The sequence below is a fragment of the Pseudopodoces humilis genome, chromosome 3 (assembly GCF_049639895.1).
Source record: "Pseudopodoces humilis isolate 2021_Gansu_Grassland_sample_001 chromosome 3, ASM4963989v1, whole genome shotgun sequence".
In the NCBI taxonomy this organism is placed as follows: Eukaryota; Metazoa; Chordata; class Aves; order Passeriformes; family Paridae; genus Pseudopodoces; species Pseudopodoces humilis.
Genome location: NC_142202.1, coordinates 80,554,346 through 80,572,284, shown reverse-complemented (window position 1 = coordinate 80,572,284; position 17,939 = coordinate 80,554,346). Strand labels below are relative to the sequence as shown.

General features: G+C 39.9%; 1 protein-coding gene across 3 annotated transcripts in view; it reads right to left on the bottom strand.

Moving 5' to 3' along the window:
* Positions 1–10,340: 10,340 nt before the first annotated feature.
* The window catches only part of UBE3D (ubiquitin protein ligase E3D), a 79,850-nt gene continuing 72,251 nt past the window's right edge, over positions 10,341–17,939 (bottom strand). For 2 of the 3 annotated variants that reach the window (XM_088052950.1, XM_088052952.1), the window contains one exon: positions 10,341–11,295. Coding sequence is in view for 1 of the 3 variants with exons in the window: in XM_088052952.1 (XP_087909078.1) it covers positions 11,275–11,295 (21 nt within the window). In the remaining 2 variants the exon portion in view is untranslated. Of the gene's footprint in view, positions 11,296–11,772; positions 13,369–17,939 lie in introns of all 3 variants that reach the window. The other variant, XR_015772165.1, reaches the window with a different exon arrangement.

Genomic DNA, 17,939 nt, shown 5'->3' with positions numbered 1-17,939 from the left:
AAACAGCACAGAAATAAAACAGTAGTGAAACTAATAAATACATACAAACAGATTTAAGGTGTCCTCTTTAGAAACACTATGCTATGAGTTAAAAGATCTGAAAATTTAGCTTTTAACGGCTCTGGCATACAAGGAACCAACACAAGTACTTACCTATCTCCCCTGTGTAAGTGCTTCACTTCTTGTTCCTGGCTACATAAATCAAAGGCAGGGTAAATGCATTACGAGTCGAGAGAAGGAAATAATATGATCTCCTAGCAGACACTGGGTGCAACAACTTTCCACTTATGTGCCAAAATGCCACACAACTACTAGCCTGGAACAAGATACACCTTCTTTTAGAAACAGTCTGTAGCAAATCCATACTTCATCTACTAAATCCTTGACTGCTTAGCCTAAAACTCACAGCCTTTTAACATGTGTCTCCTCATAATATCTCTTTCAAGACTAGACTGTGCTTTTCTCTCATTTTGTAGACAGGTACAGATGCACAAAGAGGAACAAAGTGTCCAAATCCCAGCGTGCCAGCCACAAAGCCCCAGGATATCCAGTTACACTGATCAAAAGCCGCAGTGCTAAGAGATGGAAAAATCTCTATTCTGATATTCTTTGACAGTGAAGAAGGGTGGACGGAGTGCATATTGATGCTCCTGATATGTAAAAACTACCTCAGATTAGTGGATATACCTGAAAGTGGGAGACAAATGGATAATACAACATTGACCACGTTGTCCACATTTTGTACTCACAAATCAGTTTTCTTTTGACAAGACCCATTTTTCACAGCAGTATCTTTGTCTCCAAGCCTTTGCCAAGCAGTTATAACTTCATCAGTGCATTTGGGGATACATTTAACAAAATTGCCTTTTGCAGAAGTGAGATGGTACCAAAGCAATGCAATTCTGAAAAACAAAAATACAGAGGGAAGAAGAAAAGCTATCTTGAGGAACTAGTGAATGTGGCCCTCAATTTCCTAATAAAATGCCCCAGTGCATTGTTGCTTTTCTATTTTTCTCTTTATGAGTTACAGGAAAATAAAATTACCACAATTTTGCAACATGTGCAACATCATTTCATTACAAGGAAAAGAAGCCAAAATTGTGCTTTATTTTAATGAAATTATGTTATTATTAAGATTTCTCTAATGTGACCTTTGATCTTGAATTCTTCATGAAATCACATGCACAAGGTACAGTTAGTGACATAGCGAGCCTCCTCTCTGAAGTTGTTCCAGAGGCTGTGTCCAAACACATGAAAATCTCAGAATTCCTTAATGGTTTCCTCTAAATAATCAAAAACATTTTCTTATACATCATCAAACAGTTACAGCCATGCTGAGATTATGTGACTAAAACTTCAAGGCAGAAAATACCAAATGTAAATGTGCCTGCGTCCCTTTGTCCGTTACTGTATCATCTTTGATTAGAGAATCATATTAAATTAATAACTAATAATATCTTGGCTTACCTTCTTCAGCTGTACAAATGGCATTCCTGTGCATTTGTTGTGCTTGCACTAGGGTAATGAAGAACATGATATAACACAGAAACCATATTACTAATCTCAAGGAACTCTGCTCATTCATCTGTCCTCCCCTCATAAAGCCAGGCCACTAGCCCTAGCAGATTAGTGTTTGAACAAGGATAACTTGACATGGGCTGCTAGACAAAAGCAAGACAAAACATTCCTAGCTGAGGATGGTAGGCAGAGGAATGCAGAGCATCCTGAGGACAGACCAACCAGTCTTTGGCTGATCAGTGTAGCTTGCATTTGAGAAACACTTCTAGTGACAGGGCAAAAATTGTGTGTTGTATATTAAATGTTTTTAAACACAACTTGTAGATTAAAAAGTTCCTTCCAACTAGACTTTAATAAAACTTGTCAGTGACCTTGCACCTGCTGTCTGTGCTTCTGTTTCATGGAGCTTTGAATCAAGTCTGTGATCTCAATGCCCTCTCATCAAGACACCTGAAAGTCTGGGCTCAGGATAGATATTGCATTTCCCACAAGGGAAAAATTTTCACAGTGGCCTCTTCACTTACAGAGGGCACTCACACAGGAGCTCTGGACCATGGCAAATCCAAACACCTTCTGCTCCTAGGCACGTTTCTGTCACTCACCTCTTCTAACAGAGTCACCTAGAAAGTCGTACATTTAAATCAAGCAAGCCATGGTGAGCTCCACGCTCACCCCCGCAAGATCCAAAAATCAGGCACTTTTGCACCTCCTTTCTGCAGAGAGCAAGGGTGGGTCACACTTGTGAGGTGCTACCGGTGTTCCAGCAGGCACAAAGCTGCTCCAACACGGCGGCGCTGACAGACTCCCACCACGCAGAGTGACAGATCTGGAGAGTTTGCAGTTAAAAAAAGCTTACACCGGATACAGCGCATTATTATTAGCCTGCGATGTAAATAACGTTGCATATGGAAAAACCAAAGCACAGATCTGCCTAAGATCTGTCAAACATCTCTTTGAAAGTTTATACACTCAGGCAGGAAAAGTCTGAATCGCCCAGGTCCTCTCTATAGCCATGCTATAGACAACAGCTATCAAAGCTGTAACATTGAGCATCCAAGCTCAGGCCAGCAATATTTTCCATTAACAATACCAGAATATGACCCTTGTCTTGCTCCCAGTCCCCTAATTTCGTCTCAGTTTTATCATCATTATTTATCATGCTGTGTTTAGTACTCACAGCAGAAGGATGGAGTGTAACACTGCGTGTTTTTAACGAACATTTGCTCATTAGAATCTCAATCTTTTCGAACCAAAACCTAAAACTAACAAACCGCTCTGAAACAAAACAAAATTAAACAAAACAACCCCAAATTGACCAGCAACACACTGCTAAATAAGAATGAGATAATCTGCAATTTTTTACCTAATAGTTCAAGTGTATAATACTCCAATACCTCTCTGCCACAGTGGGGAATTCCATTCACCAGAGCACTTGTTGTTCATGCATGGTCAGGAACAAGTACTGCCCAGTGATTCTGGTTAGTAGATGAGTCCTGGCACAGGGCTCAGGACAGCATCAAGATCCTGACTCCTGCTGAGATCTGAAATGAACTTCCAAGGTTCAAATGCTCAGCAGAAACCCAAAAGAGAAGTAAATGGCTTGAGGGGACAGTAATTCTGCCTATAAGCTGATTTTATTAAACATTTTCACTAGTGACCATAGCACAGTGACATGATTCACTGGAAATGTTATAAAAACACCTGCTAATGTGGCAGTCAGAAGCATCATAAATAAAGATGAGGATCAGGAAAACTAAGGAAAGGATCAACACACAAAGCATGAGGTCACGCACTTACGAAATAATCGGATTCTTCTGCCAGAGAATAATGGCATTCTTTAGGTCTCCACGGTTGGAAATGGAAGGGAAGAAGAGCTGGGGTGAGCCAGCCTCCAGCAGACTTGAGAAAAAAGACAAGCACTCACAAATACATGAAGTGAGGTATTCCCAAAAGAAGCAAGAAATCATTAATGTCTCTTTGCTAGGATGCACACCTCATGCACAATTTGCTCACTCCCACACAACGGAGATTTATTCAAGCGGGCACAGACACAGAACTTGGTAGAATGCCAAGTTTATCTTTGGGAATGAAACCATTAATAAAATTAACATTGAGGAGATAGAATTGTTCCCTAAGCACAGAATAAGGTTTAACAACTCAGGAAAGAAACTGCCTATATTAAAGAAAGCTGTTGGCACAACAACAAACAGGTGTACTACAGCTGGGGATACACTTACTTCAGAAATCAGAAGATTCCTATCAGAAGAATGAGACTCTGGGTCAGCTTTTCAGTAAGGATAGCAGGACAGTAAAAACCAAAATCAAACCAACTGATTAGTTTGAGGGTGGATCAGGATCTGAAAGTAGTCATACGAGAGATAACCATGTGGAAGAGTGCCATCTATAAGAGATTGGGTTTAAGGGTTGGAAAAGTCTCACAGGTTCTGAATTCCAGGTCTTTCAAAAATGCTTTAAAATTATGTTCTATGAACAAAATAAAAATTGTTAATCCTAATAATGCAACATCTGCCTAGTAGAGTAGGAGACAAAAATCCACTTTAAAATGTGAAATGATATACTAAAAAACAAACAGCCCAGATGAGGTCTTCTTTACTTACTAACCTTCTAGTAACTGCAACAACAATTTGCAATTAGATTCTACCTAATATACTTCTGTGTAAATGGAGACTCTTGCTAAGCAAGTGTCAAAATCTAGAAGCAAGGAAGGTATAGATTGTAATGCATTTACTAATAAATCCACAGCTAACTAGAAATATTTGCAAAATAAATCAGCATTACTGTACGACAAGATGTTCTTTTGCATTCATGTGATCATTGAAAAAAACCAGCCTAAAAATATGTTTTCATTTGCAAATTATGATGCCATTTCCAAAACCCCCAGCTTACCGAGATGTTTCTTTATATGCCTGTTGCAATCTAAAAAGCACTTTTAAAGGACAGAATGTCTCTTTCAGGCAGGCTGTTAATATATTTTCCTTCTCAGCATCTCACAGAGCCCTCTGCTGCGTGATGTCCTCTGTGGGGCTCGCTCATGCCTTGTTTACCTGCACAGAGAACTGCCTGAGTGCCAGAGCTGTGTTTGCTGGATTGGAACAGACGCTGCTCTTTGTGCTCCTGAGATAAGAGGTTGCAACAGTCAAGCTGTTTTTGTGCATCTCAACCACAAAATATGATCTTAATAATTACTGTGAATCAACTAAAACGGCAACTCATATCTTCTTCCCAATAGCCATAAATTTAAAAGGCGCTCTTAATTTAGTGCATTTTCATCTTGCTTCACATGTTTGAGAATATTTATTCTAACAAATTCACAAAACCTCCTTTCAGCAACAAAGCACAAGCTGTAAATTGTCCCATACTTCAGTTTTCTTTCAAAGCTCAGACAAAGGACCGTTCTTGCCCTTTTCATATTATGTCCACATAAATCAAAGCCCAGTAAAGGACAAGTCAAGTAATCTGAGCAAACAGCCTACACTAACTATACAACTGGATTGTTGCATCTCATGTTTCCCATTAGTCACAGATAGAAACTAGAAACTTCTGACAGGGTTGACAAAGAAGTTGAGAGTAGAGCCGTTGCATCATGGATATACTCAACAAGCCTTTTAACCTAGGACTCCATCATGCAGAGCTGATAGAGCACTGACTGAATTTCTTTCTTCCCTCTTCTTGTTTCACAGCCAATGTCCTTTCTTGCAGGAATGACATTTGTGAGCTGTGTAGAGACCTCTCATTATGATGGCTTAGTTATGGAACTGACTCCATGTCTGTCCAGATGTGTTCTCATGCTTTTCTCAGACACAGTCAGCCCTGTTTCTATCTATGTGCCAACTCAATTTCATATTCTGAAACGGGACTGACAGGGGAAGGCAAGAGACAACATCTCCCTCCTGTTACACTGAACATCGTTGGCTGATATAAATTGGCAACAACTCCATTAAAGGTGGGACAGCTACATCAGCTTTATTGTGTTTGATGGTCTGCCCTTCATCTGTGTAACTCAGCTGATGGCCAAACAGGGACTTTTTTCCCAGCGGCACTGCTGAGAAAATGACCTTGTTGGTGATGGGAAAGTCATAAGTCTTATGATACAGTCAGAAATTTAGAAGTGAAGATGCCCAGCCCATTCGGGTTGCAATAACCCAGTGTCAGTAATGAAGGTGTAAAGTCTGTTTTGAAAGCCCCTGGCTGGTGCTGCTGCCAAAAGCACATGGCAGAACCCATCTGCAGCTGTGCCATCCTGCCTGTGACACAGAAAAACCACTTATCACAAAAGAAAGTAAATACTTAAATGCTTTACAGTCTTGAGGAAGTGATTAAAACCATGTAAGATAGACTTGTAGGTGTTCTATATACTGAAATAGTTTTCTAACATTTACGCTGACAAATAGATAAACATTTATATCACTCAATAAAAGAAGGTAGAAGAAGCATCTATCACTAAGAACACCGAACTGACCTGCACAATCCATGTGTAAGACAACGGGAGGGGAATAAAGCCTGCGGCAGTGAGACACAGAGGTGACTAACCCCAACCCTAACCCTAACCCCTAAGCCAACCCTAACACACACCCTGAACGTAACCTTAACCCTAACCCAAACCCTAACCCAAACCCAAACCCTAACCCTAACCCTAACCCTAACCCTAACCTTAACCTTAACCCTAACCCTAACCCTAACCTTAACCCTAACCCTAACCCTCATGACACGTCACCCGTGACATAAACAACGCCGCCATTTTTCCCAAAATTACATCACCTCATTTTCAACGGAATTATTCATAAACAAAATTAAAAAAATGCTTAGTAACATAAGCACCAAATTACCCACACATCGCCCCCCGCACCACACCAAAAACACCGTCCCGTAAGCCCACACCCAATGCCAAGTGCCGCCGGTCTCCCGCGCACCACCCCACAGCATGGGGCACCGGCAGTGCGGGCACCGCCATTTCTACCAGAAATACGTCATGGCAGCCGTCTTAATCCCGTATCACCTCTGCACATGTACGCCACCATATTTTCCCAGAACCAACCCGCGCAGCGGTCCCAAAATGCCGCGCCACGCCGCGCGCTGCCACCAAAGCACGCCACCAAAGCGCACCGCTGCATTCTGGCACCACAGTAATGGGCGCTGCCATATTTTTCCGGAAGTTTCTGGGCACCACCATATTTTAACAAAAGTTTACGGGCACCACCATATTTCCCCAGAAATTTAAGGGCACTACCATATTTTTCTGGAAATACATGGGCGTCACCATATTTATCTGGAAATACATGGGCACTGCCATAATTCCCCGGGAGTTCATGGGTGTCACCATAGTGTTCTGGAAATACGTCACCAGTATGGCCGCCGATATTTTACCACCTAACAACCTCCACACCGCCATTCTGTGCCTGAATAACCCCACCAGATTCATACTCCCCCGAACACACCAAACCACCACGCCACGCACTGCCACCCTGCCGCCAATAATGAGCATTGCCATATTTCTCCCAAAGTGCATCGCGCCACGGGAACCACCATCTTCTTCCAGAAACACACACCCGCCCAACGCCGTCATTTTCCTCCCAAATCGTGTCACACGCCACCCACGCGGCACATCGCCACACCGCGCACCACCAAAAGCACCCAGAGGCACAACATGGGCGCCGTCATATTGTTTTGGAAGTACATCATGGCTGCCATATTGGACCAAATCACCTGACCACGTGGGTGCCACCACATTGTCTACCCAAGCACACCACCACTGGGCGCCGCCATCTTGAGTTAGGGTTAGTGTTTTAGGGTTAGGATTAGGTTTATGGTTAGGGTTACTGCCTACTAAGACACTAAGACACTAAGGTTAGACATGAAGGGCACTAGGTTAACATTAGTGCCATGTTAAGAGAACAGCAGCCAAACACGGAACCACAGAACTGTGGGATCTGGATGCAGCAATTGCTATCCACAGTAAGAAAAATGTCATGCTATGCAACACTTACAGTCACACTCAGGTATTAAAAGACACAGATGTTACTACTAAGCCATTTTCATGCAGACCTGCAAAATTCCTGATATTCTGTGAACGCTGTAAAATGCTTGCTGGCATCTGCTATGAGGCAATTCAGCCTGCTCTGAATGAATAAACTGAAGCTGTTTCAAAAGACAAGATTTACTCAGCGTCTCCATAATTTGTGCATCTGCAGATTATGCAGTTCTTCTATGACAGTGATCCAACAGTCGCAAAAAACCCATGGAGGTAAACCAAAAAGAATGAGGTTGATGAGCTAAAGCAGTACGACACGCAAGTTACCTGTCATTTATAATGAAGCACAGGTGGCTAGGAGAGGAATGATAGGACACAAAGTCTAAAATTGAAACCACAAAGTGATGTTCTGGAGGAATGAAGATGAAGGCAGCAAAGCAAAGAGAAAGTAACTGGAAAGCATTTGCATTTAAAGCCAGAATGTTTGGAAGCAGAATCATCTATTGTAAATTTTAATTGAAGTTGCTCCTTATATACGGAAGTTTCGCTACACAGAAAAGTAACATGGAGGTAAACTTGAACTTGTCCTCCAACTCAACAGGGCAAGGCCAGTACAGCCCCCTGAATAACCCATTTGTTATTATTATTCATTTTATCCTAACCTAATCTAGGAGGGATTTAAACAAAATGAAAAAGCCACCCTATTTTGGAATTAAAAGAACCCCACTGGGACTCAGTTTGGTGTGCCAATTTACTATTCCAGTTAAATGGTCACCCTGTTTAAGAAGAAACAGCAAGACCAACACAAATGTAACTGTCCTGTGACCCATTAATGACAGCAATAATATTATTGTCTATTGTTGCTAATGGCAAGTACAGTACTGGTCTGATGGACAGGCATGTTTTCTCCACCACAGCAACAGCCAGCTTTATTATCCATTAACATATTAGAATTAAAACTAATATTTTTAATATTTGCTTGGTGCCATACAGTGGTAACCATATTAGGAAAGGAAGCACATCTCAGTTAATGCAGGTTGGGATCACTGGTTAATTATTATAACTTCAGGACTGACATCGTGCTTGGCACTGCAGAAAGCAAAAATTAGCTTTATAGCTTCTGCAGTGAGAAATGCAGACTGAAAGATGAAAATGCTAGGGAGAGAGGGCAAGCAATAAGAAGGGCCAAATGTCTTGTAAGGGCACAGCTTCTAGGCCAGCCCCTACTTTGGTGCTTGCTTTTCCATCTTCATGGAGCTACTGTCTGCACACTTCAAAACTAAACAAACTTTCTGTTACAGTTGTACCCAAACATGGTATTTAAGCTAGACTAAGATGTACCACTAATTCTGGATGCAAAGCAAATAACCCAGTAACTAATTGTACTTTGCAATTACACTACTTCTCAAAATGCTGATGTTAATAAGCAAACAACAAAATAAAATGTCATGCTATTCAACAGAGAGAGAAATGGAGGCAAGAGCAGTGGTGGTCAAGGGTCAAGGAAGAAGTTGTGAGGGAAACTCAACAGTCTTTCTGAACATAAGTCCATTTTTTATAGGAGTCCATGGTTCACTGCAAAGATAACAAAGGCCAAGTTTTGCTTTTATAAAGCAGAGAGATTTCAAGAAAGTGTCAACTGAAGCTGTCAAACCTCACATCCACTATTGGCTCAGTTGGAAAGGCAACACAAGAAATATGAGGGGAGAAAAAAGACCAAATAAAGTTGTCTTCAGAAACAGGAGTTCTGAATAATATATTGCCTGATTCCTGGGAGAGCATGTGATCATTTATTTTCTGAACATGGCCAAAACAATCTTTTTTCAAATGGAAAGACATCTGAGACAATTATATGTTATCATACATGGTCTGATATTTTCCAGGGATTTCAGTAGTTAAATGTCAGTAGAGGGCTCAGAGCCAGAATCAAGGAAAGGTAAAAACAACACTAAATGTGTCAAATTGCCCTGCTGCTGGTACAGACACAGACAGGTAACTATGGCCATTTGAGAACAGGGGGGAGGAAAATGTCCCCAAATGGGAGGGCAGCTAGAACAGAGATTTATTCTTTTTCTTTTGGGGATTTTACAACTTTATTTTCAGTTGCAGTGGGTTAACCCTGGCCAGCAGGTAAGCACCCATCTGGCTACTCACTCATGCCTTCGTTTCTTTACCAGCATGATGGGGCAGAGAACAGGAAGAAAAAAGCAAGAAAACCTGTGAGTTGAGACAGTTTAATAACTGAAGAGGAAAAAAAAATCAAACAAAAGTTGAACCAATCTATGCAAAGGCAGTAACTCATCACCTCCCACAAACAGACCAATGCTCAGGTATTCTCTGAGCAACCACAAACTCGGAAGACACCCCTCTCTCCCTTTCTCCCTCTACCACCACTTTCACTGCTGTGTTTGATGCTGTATGGTACAGGATATCCCCTCGGCCAATTTAGTTTGGCTGTCCCTGCAGTGACCCCCCACTAACTTCTTGCCCCTCTACTGGGGAAAGTGGCTGCAGAGAGGGAAATAAGGGAAAGTTCAGCTATAGTCGAAATTTTGATATTGGAGCCACTATTGGAGCCACAACCACAGTACCATAGGGGCTGTTAAGAAGACGGTTAATCCATACATGCAAAATAATAACAGTGGTCATTTAAAGAGGCTGAAAAAGATTTTAAAGCTGGAATATTTTGGTGTGATATGAATTATTTCCTTCTGCAAATTGTTCAGTCATACTCTGGGAAGCTGAAACTGTCACAGAAATTAGGCAGAACAAATGGTAAACTAATTTAGAAAAAATATTTTATTCATAAAATGACTCAACATTGGTGCATAGACAAAATATCTTGGAGCTAGATAATTTAGTCCCTGAATACAAAAGTCAGAATAATTTTGTTCAACCTTCAATACTGAAAACTAAAATAATAACAGAAAAATTATATCCAGAGTGGGTGCTGTGAGGCCTCAGCTCCTTGTCTTTGGATGTGTAAAAAAGCGAGGAGTCCAACACTTTGTAGGCTCACTTGCTAAGGTTAGGATCACTTAATGAGTAAACAGCATGTTATCTTTCCTTGAAATAATAATAATAATTATTCCAAATAACCATAAAATCTTTATTCTCCAAAACATTATCATTTTTTTAAATCTACATATGGTGTAGGAATGCAGAAACTGTCTTCCTTCACTCTCAATCAGAGGTAAACTGTTTGCACACTTCAAAACTAAACAAACATTCTGTTACATTAACAAACCTTAATGCAGAAACAATAAACATGATAAACACTTAAGTTTTACAAAAAAACAGATTTTATGTTTTAAAGTTGGGCCTCTAACTTCACCAGAACAAAGAAAGGTAAAGAACTCACATTAGTATCCATGACATTTAAAAATATTTGCTACCAGTTGTGAACTTCTCTAAGGATATACACATTCCTATGAAACACTGGTAAAGGTAGTACAAGATACACATGGAATTTCCTTCTGGTAGTGAAGTACCTTTGGTATCATAATAGTCACCCCAGCTGGATGTCATAGGACTGACAGGTAAGTCACTCTTAGAATGACATCTAAGAATGCATTGGATACGAAAGACAGCTCTGTCTTTGGTTTTGAAACACAGTCAGATATGAAGAATACACCACCCACCCCACCCCATTTTCTTTTGTATTTCCTGGGGATTTTGTTCTAGAAGTTCCACCACTGGAAGTTAACTGAACACATTTCTGCTGAAAATAAATCTAACAATAGTTTTCAACAAAGGTATCTTGTTCTTCACATCTTCAAAAAGGCAACCTATAAAAGGAACCAAAAACAATACTGTGATTAGTTTCAACATTGCAGGTAAAACAAAGATGCTTCTTTGTATCAACAGAAATTATATATTATAATAATATTTTTACTCAATAACACACAAATGCAATGAGAAAACAGAGGCTGTATTTGTTATTTTCCACCTCTTCTCTACCTAACATGTCTCCTAAAAAGTCCCAGACTTTCTTTTTTCACTCAAGTACTGCCTGTGCTGCAGAACTGAAACTTTTTTTTCCCCAGAATAACAAAGAATGTTTATCTCATCTAACTTAAAAGGCTATTTTATAGTATTTTGAAACTAGCTTAGATTAAATCTTTGATACATTCCCTGTTTTGTCCGAATATTAGAACAGTGCTGTCACTGTAAGTCAAATCCTGATTCCAAAGTCATGATGAAAAGTCCAAAGTCAAAAAGAAAAATGCCTTACATTTTGAAATAACCAGGAACCAAAATCTTACCCGAGGGGAGAAGACAAATACTTGTATATGATCAGAAGATAGCAAATGATGTACCTCTTCTCTTTAGTGCACTAAGTGAACTGTCTAACAGCTATTTACAGGGAAGGTGATCTATCAAATACCAGAGACCTATAGGATTTCTGCTGTCCCAAACTCATTTTTCTTGGTCACATGCATGCAGCAGTTTCTCCTGTATGGTTTTGGTTTTGTTTAGCCTTCTTCAGGATCTGCAGGATACTAACGCAGAAAGTTAAGTTAGCTGATTGGAAATGACACGTCCAGATTCTTATCTGCCAAGGAGATTGCTTCACATATTTTCTGCTGATCACAAAGACAGAAAAACAGATATACAGATGCCTTCACAAAAACACAAGAAAAAAAAAGGAAAAATTACTATCAGGTTACACAACTGTCTTCTGAAAAGATACAACCTGTTTCTCCTGTCTGATGAAAAACATACAAGGAAAGAACTTCTGAGACAGACATTTCCTCACTGTTCTCTGCAAGACCTTTCAAGTCACTTAAGTGAGGATTAGAATAACCATCAATTACAACTTTGGATTTTCAGAGCTGACCCTCAATTACCACTCTGCTCGATGCTGTGACTAAAGAACTCATGAAGCATGATCAACCAGAAGGAACTGAATGCAAGCATAAAATATCACTGAGTATTCAGAACAGAAGATAAAATCAAGTTAAAACACTCCTTTTGGATCCTGTGCCCAAAGCATGTTTAAAAGAGTTATATGTCTGCTATAAAGGATGCAAAAAAAAGGAAGCAATTTTTAACATATCTGAGATGGTTCTCAGGGAATCAGTCCCACAAAGGATTTATGTCTAAATAACACAGCTACAAGGCATAAATGGGACATGACAACAATTCTTAGATAAGAATAGAAAACAAATCATGCACACTCACTTCCTAAACACTCCTTTGCTGCTCCAAGACTAACAGCAATAACCCAGTAGAAAACTGCAGTTACTGCATAAAGGAGTTTGCACAGACAACAGAACTGAGATCCCTGAAAGCTTTCATGTTTCCAAATCATTCTTTTCTTCTTCCAAACTGGAATTCAGAAACAAAAATTTTCATGTCCTATATTAAACATAAGGAAGAAATTCTTTATTTTAAGGACAGCGAGGCACTGTCAGAGGCTGCCCAGAGAAGTTGTGGATGCCCCATCCCTGGAAGTGTTCAAGGCCAGGCTGGATGGGGCTTTGAGAAATCTGGTCTAGTGGGAGCTGTCCCTGCCTGTGGTGGGAGACTGTAACAAGATGATCTCTAAGGTCCCTTCCAACCCAAACCATTCTATGACTCTATAATTTGAAAAACATACATTTTCAGAAATGTCTATAGGTGAACCTTGCCAGCAAGCAGCTGGCTGGCCAGGGTGGAAGTTGGCCTGCTTTCCCATGCAAATCTCATCACACTGACACATTCCCATAGAGTTGTTTTTTCTCCAGCTCCATCAGCATTTTCCAGAAGTAAGCTTCTACATCAAAATAATTTCTGTCAGCTGAACCAAGGGGTGTTGTAAAAGCCAGAGACTACTCATCATGCAGAGAAATTTATCCGCTGTGCCAAAGACTCCCACCCTTAAAGACAAAATTTGAAAGCAAAATCAATATGCTTGTCACCTTTCTCAAGATTTAGTTGCTTGGATGAATAGAGACATTTACATAATTATAAGCAAACATAAAATCTTACCTCTGTGGAAGAGCCATAAGTTGTACAGGCTAGGGATGGAACCCTGGCACCAGTCAAATCAAAGACAAAATTCACATTGACTTTAACAATGTGGGAGATTTGTCCTTGCATTGCAAGGGAAAAAACAGAAAAATCAAGAAAAGCAATAACTATCTCAATACACAAGACTCAAAATTTTAAGCAAATTTTTCTACCTGAGATTTCAGACTCCTTTGCTACACAGTTTTGAAGTGCCATTAGAGTGGATGTATTTGTTTAATTTGACTGCTTGCTATATTTTATAATGCACGAAATACACTTTTCTTCTCCTTTGAGAGAGTTATTTGCAACATAATGCCTCCTTAGGCTGCTAGGCTCTCCTACTGGCCAATAAACTGAAAAGCAACAGAAGTAATAATTTATCACTGTCTGTGTTTATATTTACTACCAATGTGAATGAAAAGAGCACATTAGATCATCCCTACAGCTGACATACCAGCAAAAAAAATGCAAATCAAGCTGTTTAAAAAACACCTGCAACCCATGAAAATACTTGAGAAGAAAATCAACTCAAACGAAACCACTTATGAAGTTTCACCTAATCCATCCAAAGTTCAATGTGAAGCATATAAAATTTTCCTTTATTATACCGTTACTGTAGATGCAATTTGATATCTAAACAGCAGTAAACTATATGTTCTACATAATAAATGAATTACTATAGGTTGGGAAAATGGGACAACGTGGTTCAACCCCAGTTTTCCATCTATTAGGATACTTTCTCTACAAGACAGACAACTACTAGCTTCTTCCAGCTTTAGTGGCAATGCTTTAAGCAAAGCCTGCACATCCAGTATTTCACTGCTATGAGTGCATTTTGAAAGAAAAATAATGTGCCAAACAGTTATCTCATCTACAAAGGTTTATTACTAAATTCAGAATAAAAGTCAGTTCTCTAATCAGTTTTTTTATTGACCTTACCTCAGCACGTTGTCCCCTTCTTAAAGCACTCAAGATAGACAGTATTAATCCACTCTTAAGAACAATTTATGTACTCTACCATCCATACTTCTATGACAGGAGACATTGTTTTCTTCCTTTCCTCTCAATTATTTCTGAAGATTAATCTTACTCTGTCACAGAGTATCAAGTGCATCTCAGCCCTCTATCCCATTAATTTCCACAGAGCCAGAAGGTGCCAAGACCTCTGGATAATGAACAAACATCAACTTCACATTTTCAAGTACTTTAAGAGATCAGTACAGAGGGAGCACCATAGACTTATGAACGATAGATATATCTTACAAAATCACTCTTTTGGTAAACAATAAAGCAGCATCAACTTTATTAAAATCTCTTGAAGTCAGGACAAGTTAAGAAATACAGGTAGTGACATTCAATTTTAGAACATGTGCTCTCTTGGCTTTCTCAGGAAAATCACAGAATGGGCTGGAAGAGACCATAAAGATTATCTAGCTCAAATTCCACTTGCCGTGAGCAACCTGGTCAAGTGTAGTATGTCCAAACACCAAGGAATAAAAAGTGAAAGAAAACAGGTGCAACTTCTGAAAATATTTTTTAAACTATGGAGATGTAAGGAATTTAGAGATAAAAGAAGGTGGTTCCAGGTGGCTGAAGCTGGTGAAAAGAAATCTCTTCTACCAAGTGCTAACACTAGGTGAGCTGGCAGAGTGGATGACTGCTATAAGAAAAGCAGAAGAGTGATAGAAGCAGCTAAACAACATATTTTAAAGAAATGAAATCTGCAAATCAGCTAAGCAAGGAAAAAGCAGAGCAATCTTTGAATCACCTGCAAGAACCAGAACAGGAGCCAGATCCTTACTTCCACAAAACAGGAAATAATGTTCCAAAAGTCCCATGTTGTAACACAAGCTTTGAAACTGTTCTTATGTCCTTCTCTTTTAAGAAGTCCAAGTGAATGTTGCATAAAAATCCCTATGAATGTCTCTCAAATGTGACAATGAAGAATTTTTAATATCTGTGTCTCTCCTAAGAGCTAAATGAAAGATACAGAATTTCTTTTCAGTTTTAGAGAGGGAATTGTAGTTCTGTTTACTCCTGCATAATTATAAAGGAAAATAGTGGGTTGAAAGTAGTTATGTATGCTTCAGTTTTAGCAGAAGAAATTAAATCTCTGAATGCTTCTTGAAATATGACTGCTGTGGTTTTTTTCACTGCACAACAAGGAATAGAACACCACTCAGCTCAAACCTGAAGCTTAAACGTGTAAAAGACATTTTACTGTTGTCTTCTTTGAACATTAGACCAATTTTTAAACACTACCACACACAGTTCATAATGCTTCATTGTGTTTTAGAAGAACACAACTTACATGGCTATCTTAAATCATATCTACTGCAACAGACAGTCTGTACATAGACAGATACCCACATTTTAATCCTGCACATGTGCTAGTGTGAAATCAGGCGTGATGAAACGACTGCAGAGGAAACGTTGATTACACACCAGCAAGGCTACAGTCTACAATCAACATCAAATGCTGTATTTATTTCCACTCAAGGCTGACAGGTAATCAAGCAATGCCATGCCATCCATGTGCACAGGAAGAGAATAACCTTCCCAAAAAGACAAGGACAGCTGTGGGCAGACCTCTGCTCCTAGATCCTGCTGTGCGAGATACTAATCTCACAGGCTCGTGGTGTCTCTGCTGCAAGTTACCAGGCCCCTCTCCCCACAAAAGACCACTTGAGAGTTTCTCCTAGTGTCTGGTGAAATCAGACTGATAAACCAAATTCTGCCCTCTGGTCTGCGCCAAATGGATGGGTTTATCCTAGAAAAAGGAAAGGAAGGGCTTGCACAAACAATTCTGCTGGCAGATCACAGGGGAGAGAGAAATCTCTGGTGGAAATGAGAGTGAAAAGCTGAGAATAGTGGGTTTTTTCCACATGTACAGCTGGATTTGAAAGATAACATATACTCAAAGCCTCAGACCAGTCTGATTCACATCCAGATTTGTATTGCTACAAATGTTATGGCTAGTGCTAAATGTTATGGCTTAAGCCTTAATAACTACAGCTAGTACAACTGCTTGTGTGGTTGCAATCATATTGTAGTCAAGATGCCCTGTACATAGAATACACTTCTACCTTGGAAAAAGAATCAGAGAAAGTGATATAAACATGTTTGTATGAATACAATTGAATCTACATATCCCTTTTCCCCATATTTATTAATGCACTAATACCCATACAGAAGTAATATGAATAAACAAACTGAGGCCATAGCCCTGCCTGACACATTTCTCATTCCTGCAAAATAAAGACAGATCAACATGTGGGAAGATTAAAGCATCTGCACCATGTCTAGGTCCCAGCTCTATAAATATTTAATTTCTGATAAACTCTGCATGAAGTTTGGTGTTGCCATAGGTGCTGAAAAGGGACAGAACTGTCAGAGGAATAAGGCCTTTCCCAGAAGGGAAACAGAGCTCCTTCCATTCCTGCACCACCACCAGAAGCAATGGCAACTTATAACTGTTACCATTACCCTGTGGATTAGCAACTACTGGCAATGGATCATTATTAATAGCCACATTAAATCTTAAGAGTTCACCTCCCTACCCACATCACACAGTTTATATATTTGTTCTCACCTAACAATCTGGGATCAAGTCTGCTGATGCACAAATACTCTGTTCCAGAAATACATTTTGGCACCAGTGTGAATGAATGGACACAAAGCAGATGGCATTAGATGAGCAGAGACGTGAGAGAACATGAACTGCTATATTTACACTTGCTCCCACTGAATCCAGAGACCCATAAAAAAGCAGCTGTCTTTTCCAGATTTGGATGTTTCCAAGCTGTTGAATATTACCCCTAGATTTCTGAAGCGGCTTTTGGGGATAGCAAAGGCATTTTTAGAGGGAATTGGAGAATGAAGCAGTATGTTCACTACTAGAAGAATGAGAGGAGCCAAAGACAATCATTATGGTTGGAAAAGACCTCCAAGATGATCAAACCTATGAATCACAGAGATGGGCCCACCTTGACAGTATAGCATTTACTTTGCCCCATAGGGCCTCTTGGCAGCCTGCAAACTCACTGGCTACACTCCAGCAGAAAAGGTGTCCTCTGTTACACTGATGGTTAGTTCTTTTTCTACTGTACTCCAGGCTCTTGTGATAATAGTGACCTTGGGTCACTCAGTGCCTGTTTCTCCTATGGCATGGAGGTCATATAAGCAGACTTGGCTGCTCTAATATCCCCTCCACAGCCCATCAATGGCAGCCACTTAACACACCATGTCAACAATAATTGTATCCTAACATGCTTTAAATGGCATGCAGTGAGAAGTCTGGTTTTGAGTATGCACCAGAACATTAAAAATTGTTTTATCTAATTACCCTTCCTTTGCATTTTTGGTCTAAGAAAACCAAGCAAACATCAGCCTGTGCTCATAGCAGCGTAACTTCATACCACTAGGCTGGTATGTCTTA